Source organism: Sceloporus undulatus, chromosome 5 (genome assembly GCF_019175285.1).
Source record: "Sceloporus undulatus isolate JIND9_A2432 ecotype Alabama chromosome 5, SceUnd_v1.1, whole genome shotgun sequence".
NCBI classification, from domain to species: domain Eukaryota; kingdom Metazoa; phylum Chordata; class Lepidosauria; order Squamata; family Phrynosomatidae; genus Sceloporus; species Sceloporus undulatus.
Window position 1 is genome coordinate 47,392,048 of NC_056526.1, and position 22,398 is coordinate 47,414,445.

The 22,398-nt window shown below is 40.1% G+C and overlaps 1 protein-coding gene across 3 annotated transcripts in view; it reads left to right on the forward strand.

Moving 5' to 3' along the window:
- KITLG (KIT ligand) overlaps positions 1–22,398 on the forward strand; it is an 88,727-nt gene that overhangs the window by 39,571 nt on the left and 26,758 nt on the right. For all 3 annotated transcript variants that reach the window (XM_042470841.1, XM_042470842.1, XM_042470843.1), the window contains exon 2: positions 15,155–15,268. In XM_042470841.1, coding sequence (XP_042326775.1) covers positions 15,155–15,268 — 114 coding nt within the window. The remainder of the gene's footprint in view (positions 1–15,154; positions 15,269–22,398) is intronic.

A 22,398-nucleotide genomic window follows, 5' to 3' on the forward strand; every position in this document is an offset into this window, starting at 1 on the left:
TTATACTAGAGAATATAAAAGTGATGTATTTAAAAGAACTATAATACAAAGGTATAGTAAGGTTAGTAATAATGCCCCCTGGGAACTTTCTATCTTATTCTTCTGCTTAGGAATCAACTTATGGGAAATAGTAAACAGAGCATCCATAAACATTTACATTTTCCATCCTGCATTACTTGAATATTAAAATCTTTTCAAAAATCAGACGAAAGAAAAGAAAGAAGAAAGAAAGAAAAAGGCAAGCAGCCCCAGTGGTCCCTTCACATTTTGTTCCCTTCATCACCTGCTGCTCCCTATATGGTCATTTTAGGGCCCCAGCAATAGCTTTTCCACTGATCATAATACCTAACACTCAGCTTTTAATCACCATAAAGATTTAGGTAATTCATTACCAGCTCTAAGCATCTCAGCTAAATGGCTTATTACTAGTCTCACGCTTCTGTTGAAGCTTAGTCAGATTGGAAGATTTCTAATACTTAGTAAGATTAGTCTCAATTACTAATTTATCCACTTCCAGCCAAGTTAGTTTTTGGTCTCTCTGGATTACAAGGTTTCCATCAGTGTGTCACTAAAGATAAGCATTCCTTTGTTAAACAGGGCAACACTGCAAGTTGTATCTTAGCTCTGTGTGCTGGGCTGAGGCCTGTGGAAAGAGCTTCAGTTAAAACTTTTGGGTGTTTTTGGTTCTACTTCTTTGCCTTTAGCCATGGCACTGTTGGAATGTGAGAACTTCCTTAAAGTTGAAGTTGGTCCTTTGGTTGAAATAAGTTCTTTACCCTTGTTCTGTGTAGAATGCATGATGCTTAGTGCGCTACAGACCGTCCTTAAAGGAGGTTCTGGCAGTGGTGCCGTTTATGCCACCGGCAAGCTGCAGCGGATATACTGTGCGGCTTGGTGGCAGCAAGAAAAAGAAGCTGCAAAAAGCGGCTTCTTTTTGCAGCATGCCAGTGATGCCACAGTGCGCCATTGGTGCACTCGCGGTGTCACCTGGGTGCTGCGGCGTGCGGACGCTAAGCATCCGTTACGTCAAAATGGTGGTACCCATGTGAACAGTGTGCTGCCATTTTGTATGTACTCTGTATGTACTAGGGTTGCGGACATCTAAAAGAGACACCCCAAGGCAACCCTAGTACGTACAGAGTAAGTACAAAATGGCCCGTCTGGAGTGGGCCCTTGTTTCCTTTCTGGAAGCATACTAGAGAACTCACATGGAAAGAGAAAGGATGAAGATCCTTTACTAGTTTATTGGAAAAGAGAATGTCAGCAAGTGTTGCCTGTGTGACAGCTATTAAAAGTGTAGGAGCCCTGTCCTCTTTTTCAGGTGGGCACCCTAAGGCAGATAAACAGCATATCCCTGAAATCCAGTTTATCCATTGTCAAGAATTTTGTGAGCAGTGAATGAATAGTTAAAGGAGCTCACATCTATGAACCCTGAATCATGCTTACTCCTTTTGGTAGTGAGGGGAGCTTGTGCCTTTGCCCTCAAAACATATGCAATGGGAGGTGAGATTTGAAATTTGAAATTTGTTGCAGGGTGGTGAAAAAAGATAAGACAGCAATGGAACTGAGTGTACATCGCCCTGTGAATTGTTCATGGGATCCTAATTTTACCAAATAATTGTCATCTGTCTACACTTCCCCTCAGTAACTTAGTAGATAAAAGGTTGGTTCAGAGCTCAGAACTTCAGAGTACTAAAGTATCTTGAGCCTGCTATGTTTCCTGCTATGTATCTTGAGCCTGCTATCCCAATCACTGTTCTGTACTTGGGAGAGAAGGAACAGCAAATGTCTTCTTCTTTTTAACCCTCTGATTTGATATTCTTCCAGACAATTCTTCCTTTAAAAAAAGTACTGTTTCCTCTTAATGATTTGTTAATCCCACCCTGTTCAATTGAACCCAACCTCTTCTGATAAAATTTATTGAATAAATGAAAAATTAAGGAGGCTTGTTACTTCAGGATATCTTTTCTTCATTTCCTTTTTCATTGTAGTTGGTTGACACAAAATTATGCCAATTGATAATAACATGTATTATGCAGGGGTGGAAACACAGATCTTTGCTTGGGTATATCTTCTTTGATTCTTCTGATTCCTTTATTAAATTTGTGGGTGATATGTGATAGAAATGAAAAGGGGAAGCCCACAATCTTTCTCAATCCCATGACCATACATAAGGAAAAAATGGTAAAGATATGGTGACAGGAGGTGGGAGTTGTCTTATTCAATCATTGGCTGTGAAGAGAAGATTAGCTTAATGAGCCTCTCCCATCAGTACAACCAAATCTAGTTGAGAAGAGAGTAAGGGACCAAGTTACTAAGTACAGTAAACCTGAAAACCATATACAGGTTGAATCTTCCTTATTCAAAATGCTTGGAACCAGAAGTGGTTTGGGTTTGTTTTGTTTTGTTTTATTCTATAATATTTTCATATACATATTGAGATACCTTGGAGATGTTACTTAAGTCTAAACATGAAATTCATTTATGTTTTGCACATGTGCTGTTGTAATAAAGCATACTGTTCTTGACCTTAATCTACATACACAGCTGGGGTAAAATGACATTTTTGTGACTAAAGTTTTGCCTGTTGTGGGAAAGCAGTTTCACTTATGCACTACTAAACCGGAGGCTCCTGGAGCAGACTATGACTTTCCTAAACTCCAAGGCCATGATTTGTTTTTCAGATATTTTATTTAGTGGTACCAAAAAAGGGAAAAAAGGGAGTGTATACTGCTGATGAACTTTTACTGTCATTGACAGATACAATGATAACACCTGTCTTATTTCAACAGTATTAGTGTATGGGACCAAAGCTAAGGTGGTAGTACATTAAATGAGACAGTTGCTATGTTAGCATTTATGTATTCCATTCCAGCCACTGAGCTTATAAAGGTTAACCCGAATAAAAACAAGACATTATTCTTGATTTCACACACACAGAGAGATACATATGTATTGAAATCATGTGTTGAACCTGCATTAATGGAAACATTTGGAATAGTGGAAGTAAAGATACTCAGTCTAGACAGAGCTGGATAGATTTATGGAAAACAAGTGCTTTCTTTTCTGTTGTCTCAGCTGTCAAGACTACTGTTCTGTGCAAGTGTACCTCTTTCTCCTCTATTACCAAAGATGAGTTTGCACTGAAGAAATAATCCAGTTTGGCACCACGTTGACTACCATAGCTGAATGCTATGGAATTCTGGGAATTGTAGTTTGTGGTGGCATCAAAGCTGTTTCACAGAGAAGGCTAAATGTCTCACAAAAATACAGTTCCCAGAATTCTATAGCATTCAACCATGACAGTTAAAGCAGTGTCAAACTGGATTATTTTTGCACAGTAGACTTTCCCTGGGATATCCATGACTAACATAACATTTAGCTTCATGGAATTGCGCCCAACAATTTTCTTTGATTATCTTTGTTCTTTTTTTTTCATACAAAGGACCAGTTTACAGACTCAGATTTTTCTGCACACATGTGCTTTCTTATATGCCCCCAAAGCAATTTGAAAGCTAGAGAATGTAACATGTCTCCTGGTCCATCTGGAAATACAGTGACAAAAACCCAGTAGGATTCATAGTTTTTAGTTTTTTGTGGGTATTTCGGGTTATGTGGCCATGTTCTAATAGAGTTTCTTCCTGACGTTTCACCAGCATCTGTGGCTGGCATCTTCAGAGAATGTTTGCCTGGAAAGGACTTGGCTATATATATTGTGTGCCCTGGAAAGGCAGGAGTGATTTGCATGTATATTGTTTGTTGCTAATGGCAGGCCTCAGGGTTAGCAACAAACAATATACATGCAAATCACTTTCCAGGTCACCCAATATATATGCCAAGTCCTTTCCAGGCAAACATTCTCTGAAGATGCCAGCTACAGATGCTGGCGAAACATCAGGAAGAAACTCTTCTAGAGCATGGCCACATAGCCCGAAAACCCCACAAAAAACTATGGATGCCAGCCATGAAAGCCTTTGATCCCAGTAGGATTCCTTTAAATCAGTGGTACCCAAACTTTGGTCCTCCAGATGTTTTGACTTCATCTTGTAGAGTTCCTTGCCATTGGCTAAGCTGTCTGGGGCTTCTGGCAACTAAAGTCCAAAGCACCTGGAGGACCAAAATTTGGGAAGGACTGCTTCTGTAAAATACTGATTAAGTATACATTTCTCTTGATCCTGGAGTTTTTCTTTTAAATCCTGAACATGAATACAATGTTACACTGAGCTGTAGAGTGCATATTGTAAAACAAATGAGTGATGGAACAGTATAATAATACTGTTAGTTGTGGTCTGAAATTGGTAGCGCTGGCAGAAGTGCTTGGAGTGGTTTGAATTAAAAATACTCATAGTACTGTGTTACAAAACAGTATATTAATCAGTGCTGAAAAGGCATTTCTATAACTCTCTCAATGGAGTTTGAATTTAAGGCTACACCACAGATTGAATGCCCACATTTCACAGTTTATCCTTAGCAGAGCTCTATTTGCAATATGTGTGGTACTAGTTTCTGATGCAGTTATACAAGTTGCTATAACTGGAACTGAAAGCCCTGGTTTTTATAGCATGTGGGGCATTGTTCAGCCTAAATATGGGCTTTACCAATGCATGGAACCATTATTTTCTTAGACTACAACTTCCCGAATCTCCCAACCAGCATATGTATACAAGGATATGACATCCAAAAAAGCTTCCTCTGGGATCTGGTTTTACCTGTGAGTGAATGATGAAAATGCAAAGAAAACAACAGTGGAGTCTTCCAGTTCAGAAATTAAAGCCAGATGTGCATCATAATGTTGATCTTTTGTAATCACTTGGCAATACTGTACTAAGCAAGACAGCTGCAGTACATTGAAGAGAAAATCTGGAAAATCTGCCAGTTATAAGGAGAATAACATTTTAAGAAGAAAAAAAATATGTTGTGAAAGTTGTTTGTTTTTGTTATAGCTAATCACTTTTCTTCTCTTCTGCCTTTTCACTCTCAGGCAAAACCGTTGGAAGTGGATGCTTGAAAGACGAGTAATATGTTCATATAACTGTATTCTAATTTTTTCAGTTAATCCCTAAGCAGAAGAATGTTTTATACACTGACACACTTACTTAGGAGTAAACCTCACTGAACTCATAGGACTTAGTTTCTGAAGAGGCATACATATGATTGCATGGTCAATTTATTTAATGCAGTGGTTCTTAACCTGTGGTCCATGGACCCCCAGGAGTCACAATGTCCTCACAAGAGGTCTGTGAATGCTCAAAGAAATGTTATGAACTTTTACAGTTAATTTAGAATGAATAAGAGAAAAGAAGGAAGGAAGGATTTTACCCAAGGTTTTTTTCTTCTTCAAATTTCAGCTTGATCTGTCAGTTCTACTAATCCTATCACCTCCATTAAAAACAAAGGCAAAAATCAGTCATGAAAATAACTGATTGATAACAAAGTTCAGCACTTGCTATTTCTGCATACATTAGAATGTATGGCGGGTTACAAACTGCCTGTTTGGGGCGGGCTGCACCCGCCCCTTTCCCCGCTGTATCGGGGCCTCAGTGTCCAGAGCGGCAGCCACTGAGGCCCCGATCCGCCGCTTTTCGGGCTGCGGGGAAGCGGCAAAAGGCCCCTTCCCCGCAGCCTGAAAAGGGATGTCCCTGGGGCTTCAAGCAGAAGCACCCCCCCTTTCTAACTCTAGTACGCGCTCCACGCATACTTTCTAGCCCGTCTGTAACGGGCCTAGGTGAATGCAAGTGGATGACCTCGAGTGGGTAATAGTAGCTGCAATACAGCCAGAAGTAGGGTTGCCATAATTCTCTACTAAAAACAGGGACAAAATGTAGGACAAAAATTAGACCCAAATAGGACAATTGTAGGGAAAAATTTAGCCCAAAATGTAGGACATTTAAAGTCCTCCATTTTTCTTAAATGTCCTACATTTTGGGCTAAATTGTATCCTACAATGGTCCTATATTTTGATCTAAATTTTGTCCTACCTTTTGTCCATTTTTAGTAGAGAATTATGGCAACCCTAGCCAGAAGCCATCTTCGTAGCTGCACTGGACTGTAACATTGTCCACATTGTGCCACCACATTCTAGGAACATTTATACAAGAATGTTCTTGAAGAAATTCATGTATAAAGGATGGTTGTGTTCACAGGAAGAGAGTCAGAGTAAATGTGAGTGAGTGTTTATGTGTGTTGGAATAGTAACAAGATCTATAATTTGAGTCATAGGGTTAATGATCATTATAGGATTAATGGTGAGCTACTGAGAATATCGATGATCTTCAGTTATGTATGTATAGCTCTAATCAACTTTTGAGCCTTCATAAGCCTTCATAATTGTGAGTCTCTCTCTCCCTCTTTTACTCACTCTATTTTTAGCCTTCTTTTCTGTTGCATTATATTTGTATTATTTGCTGTTTTGTTATTGTGCTTGCCATTATTACTTTGGTTTATTTTGTATCCTTTGTATATATTGGTTTTGTATAATTTTGTTATATACATTGTATGTTACACTTTTAAACAAATATAGAGAAAGCTTATTTATAGTACTTTTTGATTTTTGGTCTTTCCAAATCCATTGTTTCAACAAGATAACTGGAATGATAACTGGATTGTTGAAAATGATTGTGTTTCTTTGATTTCTGTGAATTTGGTTACTGTCATGTAGTGACTTTCCATGTTTATCACGGTCAATTTCAGAACAATACATTTTGGCTGAGCTTCAGGATGGATTGCTGGCTCAATTTGAAATGTAAAAGTACTGATTATACTGATGAGGGTGCGTCCTGTTCAAAACAAAGTCAAGCTTCTTCCCCTTATCTTTAAAAATATCGCCATTATAGCAAAAACAATCTGTTGGCTGGATTCAGAGGTATAAGCCCACAAAACAAGCAACTGCTACAGTATGTGTTACATTATGATAACATAACCAATGAAGCCATGAAACCATCAAAAGTGTGACAGCATTCAATACGAAACATAAAGAACATGCCACAAAAAGCATCAATTCCCCCCCCCCTCCAAAGTAAGGTGTAGGAACTTTGGGAAAGTAAGAAAATAGTTTTTAAAAGATTGCGACTGGTTGTAACAATGAAAATGCAGTGGTCTCATTTGAGATTTCTCAACTAATAGCAAAAACTGGAAAACTGCATACAATTAGCTAAAGAACTTATATTACCTGCTGCAAAAATCATTGTTTCTACAATGATCAATGAGAAAGCTGCTTAGAACCTTTTCTGAATACCTTAATATAGTTAAGAAGCACATCAGTGGTTTGTCAGCCAAAATCAAGGATCATTTATTAGAAAAAATTCACATGTCCTCCTTTTTTGCAGCTGGACAAAAGCACAGACATAACAAAGCAATGTTATTGTGCTACATTAGACACTAATATGAGGAAAATATATTCAAAAATGTACTGTTCATCTTCTCATTGATGCATACTATAGCTGAGGAAGTATTTAACAGCTTAGACAAATTTATAACATCTCATGACATGGATTAGTTGAAATTTGTAGAAATTATCACAGACACGGTACAAGCAATGCCTGGAAAGCTTACTGGACTTGTAGCACAAATTGAGGAAATCATACCATTGGTGACTTGGTAGCAGCAAAATATATTTAAAGGGAGTCTGTGGTGAAGAAAAAGATAAGAACCACTGATTTAATACTTATCTACCATCAACTCAGTGTCAGCATCTGTCATGATTGAAACTAGGAGCCTTTGAGTTTATGTGCAGCTTCCCCATGTTGGTGAGCCATGGAAATGCATTTTGCACATCTGCCCTTGCTGTTTTAATATATCCAGGCTCTGTTCTGACCCTGCATGTCTGACCTGATTGTTGGATCCTGCTGGAGAAAAAGGCCACTAGTCCTGTTCTCTTCTGCTTTCAATCTTTAGATATGGACAGTGACTATGGAGATACTGTCATCTTCATGTGGAACTTCTAAATGTGATCAAGAACCCTGATTTTTTTTCAGATTTTCCCAACGTGTGGTGTTCCTCCACATATGGCTGAAGCTTTCTTCTGCAAAATATTGTTCTCCTTGTGTGGGGTTACCTCAATCTCATCCTCACTTTTTTGGCATGCCTGATTAGAGCTCAGGTTTTCTTGGTCTATTTCTATATCCTTCCATTGAATTGCTCTTGGATCCTTTCTTTTGGTTTGCTCTGTTGTTCTGTTGGCTTGTGTCTGCTTCCTGGTTTGTATTTTTCAGTCCAGTCAGTAATGTAGCTTTGTCCAGTGACTCCATGTCTCTGGTTTCTGCCAGTTCCACTCTCTGAAGCTTCATTTCATTCCATAGTGGGAGGCTATGATTTCACATCAAGTCACAGTACTTTAATTCTGTCCTTATTTTTATGTCATCTGTGAAACAACCCGACCTGGCCTGTTTCACAGAAACCTGGCTGGGGGAGGACAGTAATGTGACCTGGGCTAAAGCCCTTCCAACTGGGTATGCTGCCAAGGAGCAGGTGAGAGAAAGTGGGTGAGGGGGGGGGGATTGCCTTAGCCCATAAAAGTAATACCACTTTGACCAGGAAACCTGTCCGGAAAACAGAACACATTGCATTTACCTGACCCTGAAGGCTAGGGACAGTCTGGGGATTCTGTTGGTATACCGTCCACCCCATTGCTTAACAGACTCCCTGGCCGAGCTGACACAACTGGTCTCGGAGCTGGTGCTGGAGTCTCCCTGGATCTTGGTTTTGGGGGACCTCAACATCCCCTTCAAGTCCAGTTCATCAGATCTGACAGCTCGGGAGTTCATGGATTCCATGACTACCATGGGCCTGTCCCAGTTAGTCTCAGGGTCAACATATTGTGCTGGTAATACACGCGAAGTGACCTTTAGTATGAATCAGGAACATCCGTGGGCAGAAGTAATTCAGACCTCCGCCCTGTCATGGATGGAGCATTTTCTGGTCAAAATAGGACTGAAGCTACTACCCATATCCCTCTTGGGGGTGGAGGACCTATTAAAATGGTTCGCCCTTGAAAGCTGATGAAACCCAAAAGGTTCCAAGAAGCTCTAGAGGGTTTTCTGGTTGGGAACGATGGCGATTCTGTCAAAGCCTTGGTTGATACCTGGAATAACAATCTTACCAGTGCCATAGACATTATCGCTCCCAAGTGTCCTTTCCAGCCCGCTTCTAACAAAAAACCATGGTACACCAAAGATCTTCATCAAATGAAGCGAGGTGCGTAATGACTAGAGCATCGACGATTACCTGACAAGTCACTCCATCAGAACTTATTGGATTTTTATGGAATGGCAATAGATGCAGCAAAAAATTCTTTCTATGCTGTACGTATTGTATCAGCAGAGTCTCGTCCAGCAGAGCTGTTCAGGATGGTTAAAGAGCTAACACAACTGCCTCCCACCCTGAACCTTTTATTAGAACCAACTAAAGCCTGCTGTGATGCTTTTAATGACTTTTTTGCTGGAAAATCTCTCAGATAAGAGTCGATCTGGATGCAGGCATTAAAACAGAAATAAGAAGAGAGATGTCCAGTGACTCTGTGGACTATGGTAAACTGGATCATTTTGAGTTTGTAAATAGTGATGAAGTGACAATGTGTCCTCTCAGTCCTTGCCCATCATGGTTGACCGTCCAGGGAGAGGATGCTATGAAAATATTATTACAACTTATAATCAACGCATCCTTCAGGGAGGGAATATTTCCATTGAAACTGAAAGAAGAGATAGTTAGACCACTTTTAAAAAACCTCTCCCTAGACCCCCTGGGGAGAAACAATTACAGGTAGGTCTCCTACCATTCTTGGGCAAAGTGATTGAGAGAGCAGTTGCTTTCCAGCTCCAGGCTCTCTTGGATGAAGCCGATTATTTGGACCCATTTCAAACCTGCTTCAGAGCGGGATATGGAGTTGAGACTGCCATGGTCACCATAGTCAATTATCTCTGTCTGGGTATCAACAGGGGAAGTTTAATCCTGTTGGTGTGCTTGGACATCTCAGCGGCTTTCGATACCATAGACCATGGTATCCTTCTGGAACGCCTGAGGGAGTTAGGTATTGGGGGCACTGCACTCCAGTGGTTCTGGTCCTACCTCTTGGGCAAATTCCAGATGGTGAGGCTGGGGAACAGCTGCTCTTTTAAGAGAGAGTTGACATCTGGCATCCCTCAGAGTGCCATTCTGTCCCCCATGCTGTTTAACATTTAAACGAAGCCACTGGGAGAGATCACGTGGAGACGTGGGGCACGGTGTTATCAGTATACTGATGACACCCAAATCTATTTCTCTATGTCGCTGACTGTTACAGTGACTAAGGATGGCATCTCTTCTCTGGATGCCTGCCTCGAGTCGGTAATGGGCTGGATGAGGGAAAACAAACTCAAGTTGAATCCAGAGAAAACGGAGGTACTTGCGATATGTCCCCAACTCCAGGGACGGAGATTTGTCAGCCAGTCCTGGACGGGGTCACTCCCAGTTTGGGAGTACTCCTGGATCCATCTCTACAGTTGTCATCTCAAGTAGATTTGATGGCCAGGAGTGCTTGGTATCAGCTTCGGTTGATATGCCAACTGCGTCCCTACCTGGATCAAAAGGACCTTGAAGCAGTGGTACATGCACTGGTAATCTTTCGTTTAGATTTCTGTAATGTCCTCTAAATGGGGCTATCTTTGTACCACGTCCAGAAGCTTCAATTGGTTCAAAATATGGCAGACAGACTGGTCACTAGAACTTTGTCAAGTACTTTGTCAAGTATTTCTGGCAGGAAATTAATAATTGAAAACTGTTTTTCATTGGTAACTTACAAATTTTAGGGCAAAACTAATAGGTTAGATTGGGAAAAATCTCCTTTTTTGTTTGTTGCTGTTGTTATCAGTAGCCCAGATATTTGTCATGATGTTCAGCCAATGGTTATGTACTTCATCAGCTTGGCTAATGCACAGACAAGATATAATATTACTCATAAAAAATTGCCATTATCTCACTGGGACTTTTGCCCCAGAAAATGTGTATAAGACTTTAACATTAGTCTGCAGCCCTAATTGTACTCTTACTGGATGTAAACTGTAAATTGTAGTGAAAATGAATTGAATGCAAATTGTAATAAGCAATCCCTATGTTTGAATAAATGTTTTAAATTTTAAAATTGTTGAGATTTTGTACTTCCATTCTGTAGTAAATATTCCTGAATTATCCAAATGGGTGAAGTCACCATACTAGCCCAAATATAATAAATTTGAGATGCTAAATTGAGCCTGGCTTGGTTAGTACTTGGATAGGAGACTAGCACGTACAGTGGACCCTTGTTATATGCTGGGGTTTGGGTCCAAGATCCCCCGTGGATAACAAAATCTATGTATGCTCAAGTCCCATGAAATATAATGACATAGCAAAATGGTTTCCCTTATAAAAATGGAAAATCAAGGCTTGATATTTGAAATTTATACCTTTTTTGAACATTTTCAAACCATGGATGCTTGAATCTGTGTATAAAAAATCTGTGTATAAGAAGGACCGACTGTATATATTAGGAATCTCCAGGTACAAATAAGAAATACTGTATATACTCAAGTCTAGAAATTTAGGTTAAAAAATTGACACCCCCCCCCCCAAAAAAACCTGGGTTGACTTAACCATGGGTCAATGTAAATACTGTATTTTAACTCAAGAGTTTAATCCGCCTTGGAAGCATTGACCCCCTTCTAGTCTCTTATCCATCCAACCTTTAGTATGAGCAGAAATAGTTATGCCTGCTGAAATTTTGTTAAGTTTTTTGGCATTGTTTTCCTTTGGTTCATCCACTTCAGGTCCTTTGTTACACGCCCCTAGGTTTTACCCTTGATTTATCCACGGGTCATATCAAAATCCATAATTTTGGCCCCAAAACTAGCCCTCGACTTAGATATGAGGTTGACTTATAGTCGAGTATATACGGTAATGATGTCTGTCAGTGTTGATTGTACAGGTATAGATGGACCAAGGTTCGTATTCAGCCATGTTCCCATAATCCTAGCAATCAAACTAATTGATGTCAAACTAATCAATTATTCTGTGGAGATATTTGGACATTGTGGCTTCCATCTCGCTATTCTAATTGCATATAATAACAAGGTTGGGTGGTTTAAACCTTGGATTAAGCCAAATGACTTAAAAAAACCTTTTCCTGGTTCTTAAAATTGATTATTCTTTCCTTTAAAAGAGGGGGGGGGGGGGAGTCTGGCTATTATTACTATTTTCCAACCCTCTTACTGGGAGCATTTAAACATTTTATTTTAACTATAATAGTTTATTGGCAATTGTTCATTGTTATGAACCATTATCCAGTGTCAGTTGTTTCTTTTTAATCCTTTTATTTTTTAGTGTAAGAAATGTCACTCAGAAAGAAATCCTTCAATTGACATTAGTTCCACCAAAACAACTTGCTGTAAAAGAACACTTTTTAGAACTATTATTTAAAATAGTGGCCATAATACCCAAACTTCATTTTGCTATTTAATTTTCTGATTTAGTTCTATATTAGTGTAGTCCTCCACTTTTATGCAGAAAACCAAACAAAAACCAACAACCTTGGTTTAAACAACAACAAAAAATGCTTTAACCTTTTTTCCAACCCTGTGTAATAATAATAGCTAAACCATATTAATTGTATATTTTATATCTGAGTAATTCTTGCTCCACCTTTAAATTAGTTCATAGTTTACTTGTTTATTTATTTGTTAGTACATTTATATTCCAACTTTCCTTAAATGAGCTTAGGGCAGTGCACATGAAATACCTCTTCATTATATCCTTGCAACAATGCAGGGGCAGAGAGAAAGAGAGTGTGGCTGGTCCAGGCACACCCGCCATACTTCATGGTTAAGTACAAACATCAGCCTGGGTCTCCAAAGTCCACTCTACACTATCTGCTACACCACACTGGCTTTAGTTATGTCTGTTATGGTGATAATGCTAGGAGGATGAGCAGAGGTTGAGAGATAAGTCATTTAAGCTGTACTGGGGAAGCTTGATTTCCCATTAATTTAACCCACTGTGGTAAACTGTGGGCTTATGCTGTCCTGCTCTTCTCACCTGTTTTGTAGTCATGAAGAGGACATCATTAGCTCCCAGTTTCAACAAACCACTAGGTGTCAGCTTGAATTGATGTTGTGTCTCATGGCATTTCTGACTTATGGTGACCCTAAGGCAAACCTTTCATGGGGTTTTCTTGGCCAGATTTGTTCAGAGAAGGTTAGTCACTGCCTTCCCCTGAGGTTGAGGCTGAGAGCATTTGAATTGCTCAAGGTCACCCAGTGGATTTTGTGACCAAGCTGGGAATCAAACTCTGATCTCTAGAGTCGTAGTCTCACACACACCAGCTACTGTGCCATGCTGGCTCTTGTCAGCTTGAATTACTAAAGAAAATAGGACTTATTCTCATCAGGGCAGTCAGTGGCTTCCAGGTCAGAAGCTCAATGAACTGATTCTGTATTTGTTTCCAGACTTTAAAGGGGCGATCCAAGATGCTGAACTCTGTTGTCACAATAGTTTCAGCATCTTGGGTCCAGAACAGACAGACCAAATGAAGCAGCTTTCGCCTGCTTTGGAGACATGCTGTTCAAACAATACATGCCTCCAAAGCAGCCTGAAGCCATGCTCCAGTCCTTTGGACCAGAGCAAAGAAGAGTGGGATAATCTGGCTCCTGGCAGTGCAGGTTGGGTCCTGCAGCTGCAGCCCACTTTGGGAGTGGGCAGTGTGGTTGGCATAGTCCCAACCTACTTGCAGCCTGAGCAGACTCAGGCCACTCTTCCTATCTGCTCCAGCCTTGGACAGCTATTTTAAAGTCTGGAATCAGTGCCAAGCAGATTTCCTGCATCACTGATATGGAAGCCTCTGGTGACAACCCTTGGTTTTCACCAACTAAAGTTTCAGCAAACCACAATTCTTTAAGAAGTTCCTCTGGTGTTCAATAGAGAAGTGGTGAAACCATGAGCCTGAATTTGGGCATTAGCAATTTGTTTGAAGGCATCTTCTGTGTTCATGGCTGAGACAAGAACTGAACAAAAGTCTTTCTGGTTCACACTGTTAACTACTATACTTCATCTATAGTAATATATATATAAAGTTACATATAGGGGATACACACACACACACACACACACACACACACACACACACACATACTAGTTACAAATTTACAATGACACAATGAAAATAAAGATTCTCTCGGCCCCCAAATTCCCTATGTTCTATTTTGATCTACATTGGATGTAACATTTTAAATGACTGAGGTTTGTTAAATTTTATGAGGAAAGTGTTTTATAAAAAAGAAAAGAAATGTTTGTAAATAGAGGAGCATGTAAATAAGATTCTCTTTTGAACAATGGGCCTTGGTTGTTGTAGCAGCACATTCCGCTGTCTTGGACCAACTCCTGTGTAAAGCTCTGTATCCTGTATAAACAAGTCTTTTGTAGCTGAGAAATGATTTTCTTGAACAAGGAATGGAACTGACAACCATAAATCTATCATGAAAACAGGTTCATAAATGTTTTCAATGAAAATAATTTAATATATTGAAAGTAAGGAAAAGAATCTCTAATTTGGCAAAGTATTGTTGAGAAGCAGGAAGCAGACATAGCATTAGGTATTCCAATATTATTTGTGGCCTTCAGAATGAATACCTTTCTTACACAGAAAGCAATTTATCTTTGGGGGGGAAATTAAGATCACTTACTGGTCTACATTATCTGCCTGTTTCACTATAGCTTGGCATCTTGTCACTAGACATGTGAAGGCCTGGGGATAAGCACAGAAAATTGGATAGAAATACAGGTTTTGCTTACTCAAACATTGTGTTTGTTTTTCCAAAAAATTGGAGAAAAGGCTATGAAGTATTTTATTTTAGAATAAAATAAATATATAAATTAAACATGTCTTACAAGCTGTTATAAATAGTGATAGGATTGTGGGGTGAGAATGTTACAAATATATTATATTTGCCTTGGAAGTACACATTTGGTTTTGAAAATATTGTCAAGGAAAGTATATCATGTTATCCTACTTAATTCCATAAGTACTTTTTGGCTGCTTTAAAAAATAATCCGGTGATTGTCTTAATTTTAGTAGCCAGTAAGGTTTCATTGTGAAGTATGATAGGCATTTAGCCCTTGTAAATGTTACCAAGCATATATCCCCTCTCTTTTACAGACTTGGATTATCATTTGCTTTTATCTTCAACTGCTCCTACTTAATCCTCTTGTCAAGGCCCAAAGTCCCTGCGGGAATCCTGTGACGGATGATGTGAATGACATTGCAAAACTGGCAAGTGGCTTTTCTTTTAAACTATCTAAATACAAAACAGTAGTAGATGGAAGAGGAAGAGACATTCTGAGGAAATATGTTGACTGATTTTCTTCTTGACTTACACAGATAAGTGACCAGCTCACAAAACCTGTAATGTTATACAGCATGCAGGGCAGTACGTCAGTACTTCCTATTCAACACAAAGTTTATTTTAACAGCAAATCAGCTCAAATGTCCTTAGTGTATTTTCTTTAGACAGCTGTTCTGCCTATCTGTGAATTCACGTAAGTGCTATTTTTACCTTTACTCTCAAACTCAGAGTAGGTTTGTTGTTATCTATCTTCAAGTAATCCTATTCTGAGGTTCCTCTTGGCAATATTTATTCAGATAAGGTTTGCCATCGCCTTCCCCTAAGGCTGAAAGAGTGGGACTTGTGGAAATCCATCCAAAGGGTTTTTATGACTGAGGAATTTGAACTCTGGTTTCCACGAATCGTAGTTCAGCACTCAAACCACTATACCAAGTTGAATCCTCATGCTAGGTACTTTAGCTCATTCTCCTGAAACCTAAATGCAAGTATGTTTTAATGTATTTTTAATGTATTCATTTGGAAATCATTGAATGGAGAGTAGTCTAGTTGTCTTTCCACAAATATTGCAGAAGGAAAACTGTAGTGTGTTTTCACAATAAAAAGGACAATGTTGCAAGGGAGACTCAAACTGTAGTCCATTTGCACACAGCCTCCCTTACACACACACACACACACACACACACACACACATGCTCACATGAAAATATTGATGGCAGAAGCATTCCTGTTTGGCACACCTGATGTGGCCATCCATACTTTTGTAGCTTTAGATTGTGACCAGTTTGTTTAAGGCATTTCTTAGATAGTGGCAGCTGGTGGTTCCAGGTCAGTGAAGTAAAGGAATTCTTACTTTTAACCTGAATTTTGAAGGAGCTATCCAAAGTTTTGAACCTATTTGGAGGATGGAGTTCATTTCCTTTTTAAAGGTTGTCATAAAACCTGAATTCATAGAACCCACTGGCATAAAACCCACTATCAACCACTGTTCTCAGATCTGTCCACAAACTTTCTTCATCCCCCTCCTACCAATTTATATATTTATATCACCAAGGTTTTATCATGTTTTGCTGTTCATATGCAACAAGATAGACTTTTCAGTCTGAGCAAATGGTAGATTTTTATTCTGCTCTGCTGGTGCATAATCACTGACATTTTTTGTTAGTAGATTCTGGATTTTATATCAATTGCTAGTATATACTGTGTATATGGAAGAGTACTTTCACATGCAAAGTAGATGTCCATCATGCACTGTTGAACATTAGATCATTCCAACCCAAGGATTCACCAAGGCCATTGAAACACTTCATGGGAAACCAGTAGGTCAATTTCTTCTTGGGGGAAAAAACCCAACAATTTTTAGTAGGCTATGAGCAAGGGCATACCTAGCTTTACAGAATGAATACGTGTGTGTGTGTGTGTGTGTGTGTGTGTGTGTGTGTGTGTGGTCCAGGAGAGGCCCATAGGCTGCAGAATTAATTTTATGAGAGGCATGCTACCTGTGGAACAGGTTTTTCCCAACCCTCCATTAGATCCTGCTTCATGCATGTGTTCATAAATGCAAGTCTGCTGCTTTGCCTTCATTCCATAGGGCAGGAGTGGACAACTTGATAGCCGTTTGGCTGAAGAGCGAAGTATAAATACTATAACTAATAATAATAATAATAATAACAGTAAAAAGCTATGGGGCTGTGTTAGCCCCCTAGTAAATCATGGAGGACTTCACCCACTCCTACAAAAAACAAAACAAAACAACTTTATTTGCTCCCAGATGTCTTCTAGGGGACAAGGAGTGTTTTCATCATGTTTCGGGCCCTTCCTGTGTCATTTTAGACCCCAGGGAGGCCTTTTTGTAACAACAACAAATTAGGATAAGTCACTTCCTGTTAAAAAAAAGTTCTCTTTTGGGCCTAAATTGGTCCAGGCTGGGCCTGAACATGGTGGAAATGCCTCCCACAGAAATTTTTTCACCTCAGAATGCTTTCTTTGTGCTGTGTGGGATATGAAAATGCCCTCCACACCCTCAGAGAGCTTTAGGGGACATTTTAAAAAAAATAACCCCTTGGGGCTGCGAAAATGGCTCTGGGGGTGTATACAGCCTACGGGTCACACTTTGCCATAGGAAGTCCCACAGTTATAGATAACAAAAGAATCCCTGCTGATCAACAGGTCATGTGTAATGAAGGGATGGTGATAAATCTGAATAGTTAGACAGACTGTCTGCTAGACTAGTTGTCCACATAACTTGCAAACAGAAGTATCTACTGTATACTAAAAACAGATAAAGTGAGCTTGCACCATATGCGGACTTCTCTTCCGTGGCTTTCAGCATACGCTGAAGCCGCGGCTCAATGTAATGAATGGCACTCGCACCCATGGCACGCACACCATGCGGCACCGTGTGCACGTGCCCCATTATTTTCAGTTTTTCCCTTTACATGGGGGGAGGGGTGCAGAACAGATCCTTTGCATAAGGGAAGAGAGGACTGTATATGTTTTCTAGAAATGTTAAAGTCAGGAAAATGATTTTCTTTTCATTTTAAATAAACAAAAAAAATTGAAACATGGAAAAAATGTGAAAACACAATTAACAGATTGAAAGTAACTTTATCAAACAGTATCATACACAATTTGTTTTGGCATACAATGATTACTTTTTGGTATAATAACAGTACAGTTTATTCAGAAAGTTATTATAATTTGAATATACTTCTTGACATTTTTAGTTTTGTTCTAAATGGTTCAAATTGGCTGCTTCAAATTGGCTTCTGTAGTGTAGACTCTCCAGAGACCTTCTCTCTTCTCTTCCCTCTTTGGTGCCACTTCCTAGATGTCCTTTTAAAAACAGAATGACATTCTCTTAGCTGCACCTCCTGTGATATCACAGACACTAAGTCTTAGTGAAAGTTGAGTGTGAAATTTGAGATGTGAAATTTCAGGTCCTATGTTGTTCTTGATCTGGGATCTATTTCTTATATGTGATGTTTTGAATTTTGGCTCTTGTTCACATATGTGAAAATCCATGGACTGGGAGGTTTTATGTAATCATAAGAAATTGCAGAATCTGAAATGACTTTCCAAGTACTTTTAGTTTAAGGAGAATGGGGAAATGCTATCTGCAGGTGCTAGAGGATCCAAAATGAAGCACGCATCCTACCCTGTACTAATCTGGTAGTTCCTCCTTAGCAGTCAGTCTGCAGGTTCTCCATCTGCAGTGTGACATCAGAGAAAGATTGAAGAAAGGGCAGGTCTATCAGGGGAGGTTGAGAGAGATTTACACATGTGGTTTAAGATCCTAGCTATACATAGGATCTTGAGGCATAGCTATGATATTGGGGCTGGTCATGCCATTCAACAACTACACTCTGTCTCCTGATCCAGCACTCAACAAGATGTGACTAGCCCTCTCCCACCAGTGAATGATGGTATGATGATCAGTGGTAACAGGACCTCTGCAGGGGTCCCTGCTTCTGATTTTTGCACCATCTCTCACTAGTGGGAGGGAACAGGTCATGTCATCTTGCAGTGCCCTGCTTGCTACTGCCTTAGTGCTCATTTCTTGAGATGGCTAATTGGCTTTTAAAGTGAGTTTCAATTAGATTTGCAGACATGGCAATGGTGCCACAATTGCAGATGAGTTTATGAACCAGTTACAAGTTTGTAAGTCTAGCTTATGACATTGTAACTAATGGAATGCCAGTTGTGATTTCCAGTTTTCCTTTAAGATGTTATATATATGATGATGATAGACTTCATTTGAACTAGACGTAGATGAGAAACATAGGTGGGATACAGACCGGCAAAATGTAGCGTGGCGGCAGCAGCAGTAGGGTTAGGGAGCGCACACCATTCAGACGCTCCCTAACTAGTATGTACTAGGGTTAGTCTAGTACGTACTGGCGGTGGCAAAATGGCGGCGCCCTGTCTACACAGGCACCGCCATTTGACGCGACAGACACTTAGCGTCCGCACATCCCGGTGTCATAAGGACGTCATGAATGAACCATTGGTGCACTACGACGTCCTTATGGTGCCGCAAGAAGGACATGCTTTTTGTGGGTCCTTCTTGCTGAGTGAGGGAGCCGCGCGATTTTCTGCTGCAGCTCCCTTGTGCAACAAAACGAGGTGCAGATAGACCGCCCTTTTTGGGCGGTCTGTATCCTGCCACAGAACTGCACTTTGACAATTCTCTATGTCATTCTGAGTCAAGAAAAGTTACTTAAGATGGTATGCCTTTCAAAAGAGAAAATCTGCTGTCATACACAAGCTGTCTAATGTTGAGTTGTTTTCTGTTTAGAAGTTATAAAAATGGTCTTACTCCTTGAATCTGTAGTCTTGGCCATTTATGCTTTTTTAACTGTGCGTGAAAAGTGCTTGACAGGCTTTGATGCCAGTAGAGTAGACTGTATACATAATGCATGCCAATTCTTGTTGTGCTCCTTGATCTGAAACAAATTTAATCTTGCAGTGACCTTTCTTAAAGGAATATACAGTTGCTGACATTGCTAAGTATTGAATCACTCCCAGCATACAGAATATGGGGAACAACATCTTCACTTTTGTTTGTGGCTTGGTTAATACTTGATCCCAAAATCAACACATTTAGATTAGCATACCTTCACTTTACAGGCTGAGTTAGGAAGGAGTCTTAGCCACACACTCAGTACCTCTGCTCTTCTCTACATGCAACCTGGCAAACAAACCAAGAAGTCTTTCATTAACTGTAGTTTCCCATTTTGTCTAAACTATAAAATACACTAACCCACTTCAGAGCAAGCCAGGATATTAAACCATGGCTTTAAGCTTGTTCCAAAGCTTATAAACACTGATTCATCACACATTGCTCACACTGATGAATCAGCCCAGGGAGAGGATGAGGGAAAAGAAGGCAAGACGTGCCTTGGCCCCTCCAAGACTCTTCTTCTTCCCAATCCTCTCCATCGGCAGCCCAGGGAGAGAATCGGGGAAGAGAAGACAAGAGGTGCTTTGGCCCCTCTGAGGCCCTTCGCCTTTCCGATCCTTTCCCTGGGCAGCCCAAGGAGAAGATTGAGGAAGAGAAAGCAAGAATGGCCTTGGCCCCTCCAAGAACTTTTGCCAACCCGGTCCTCTCCTTGTGCAGCCGAGAGAGAGGATCAGGGAAGAGAAGGTAAGAGATGCCTTGGCCCCTCCAAGACCCTTCTTCTTCATGATCTTCTCCTTGGGCAGCCTAGGGAGAGGATTGGGGAGGAGAAGGGTCTTCGAGGGGCCAAGGCGCCTCCTGTTGTCACTTCGCCGATCTCTCTCTAGGCTGCCCAAGGAGAGATCAGGCAGAGAAAGGAGGAATGCTCACATTAGCAGCCTTGACCTCACGAATAATCGAAACCACAAGTGTCAAGGCCGTGAATATGGAGGGCCAACTGTATATCAACACTATCAGAGTTTTTAAAGATGAGATGATCTGTGACCTCATCCCAAGAAAAACAACAATACATATGTGAGAACCCAGATAGCAAATCTTCCAGCCACATCCCGGAGGTAGGACTTACCTCAAGGGAAGAACTGCAAAACATATTGTGCACAGAAAAGGCTGTTTCTTATGCAGAAAATGATTTTCTTTATAAAAAATTACATTTTACCTAATTTCACAATTTATTATCCAGTATTCCTGGAGAACAGGAAAAGTCCCAGCAGACTGGAGGAGGGCAAATGTTGTCCCCATTTTCAAGAAGGTGGAAAAAAAAGAGGACCCAAACAGTTACCACCCTGTCAACCTGACATGAATGCCAGGAAATATTCTAGAGCAGATAATTCAACAGACAGTCTGTAAACATTTAGAAAGGAATTCCATAATTACTAAAACTTAAAATGGGTTTCCCCAAAACAAGTCATGCTAGACTAATCTGCTCTCTCTCTCTCTCTCTTTTTTAAATAACACTACAAGCTTGGAAGATGAACTGAATGCTGTGGATGAAGCATATCTTGATTTCAGTAAAGCCTTTGACAAGGTCCCCCATGATATTCTTGCAAACACGCTAATAAAATGTGGGCTAGACAAAGCTACTGTTAGGTGGATTTGTAATTGGTAGACCAACCATACCCATTGGGTACTCACCAGTAGTTCCTCTTCATCCTAGAGAGAAGTGACCAGAGGGATACCACTGAGTTCTGTCCAGGGCCCAGTGCTATTCAAGATCTTTATCAATGACTTAGATGATAGAATAGAAGGCATATTTAGGAAATTTGCAGATGACATCAAATTAGGAGGAATAGCTAATACCCCAGAGGACAGGATCAAAACTCAAAATGACTTTAACAGATTAGAAAGCTGGTCCAAAATTTCAACAAGGAGTAAAGTAAGTTACTGCAGTTAGGCAGGAAAAATGAAATGTACAGATATAGGATGGGAGAGCACCAGATTTGACACCAGTGTGTGTGAAAGGGATCTAGTAATCCTAATAGACCTAGTAGAAATCTAGGAGTCCTAGTAAGCATGAGTAAACAGAGTAATGTGGCAGCTTTAAAAGCCAATGTGATTCTAGGCTGCATCAATAGAAGTATAGGGTCTAGGTCAAGAGAAGTAATACAGTAGTACCATTCTATTTGGTTTTGGTCAGACCTCACCTGGAATATGCATCCAGTTCTGGGCAGCACAATTCCAAAGGATGTGGACAAGCTAGAGTGTTCTCAGAGGAGGGCAACTGAAATGGTGAAAGGCCCATGCCCTGTGTTGAAAGGCTTAGGGAAGTGGGTGTCTTTAGCCTGGAGAAGAGAATGTTAAAAGGTGATATGATAGCCCAGTTTAAATATTTGAAAGGATGTCATATTGAGGATGCAACAAGTTTGTTTTCTGCATCTCCAGAGAATAGGATCCAGAGCAATGGATTCAAACTATAGGAAAAGATTCTTCAACATAAGGAAGAACTTCCTGACAGTAAGAGCTGTTCAACAATGGAATGTGCTGCTTCATAGGAGGATTTTAAACAGAGACTAGATAGCCATCTGTCAGGACTGTTTTGATAGTGTGTTCCTGCATGGCAGGGGGGTCTATGCTTCCAGTTGCTAGTGGTATATTTATAGGTAA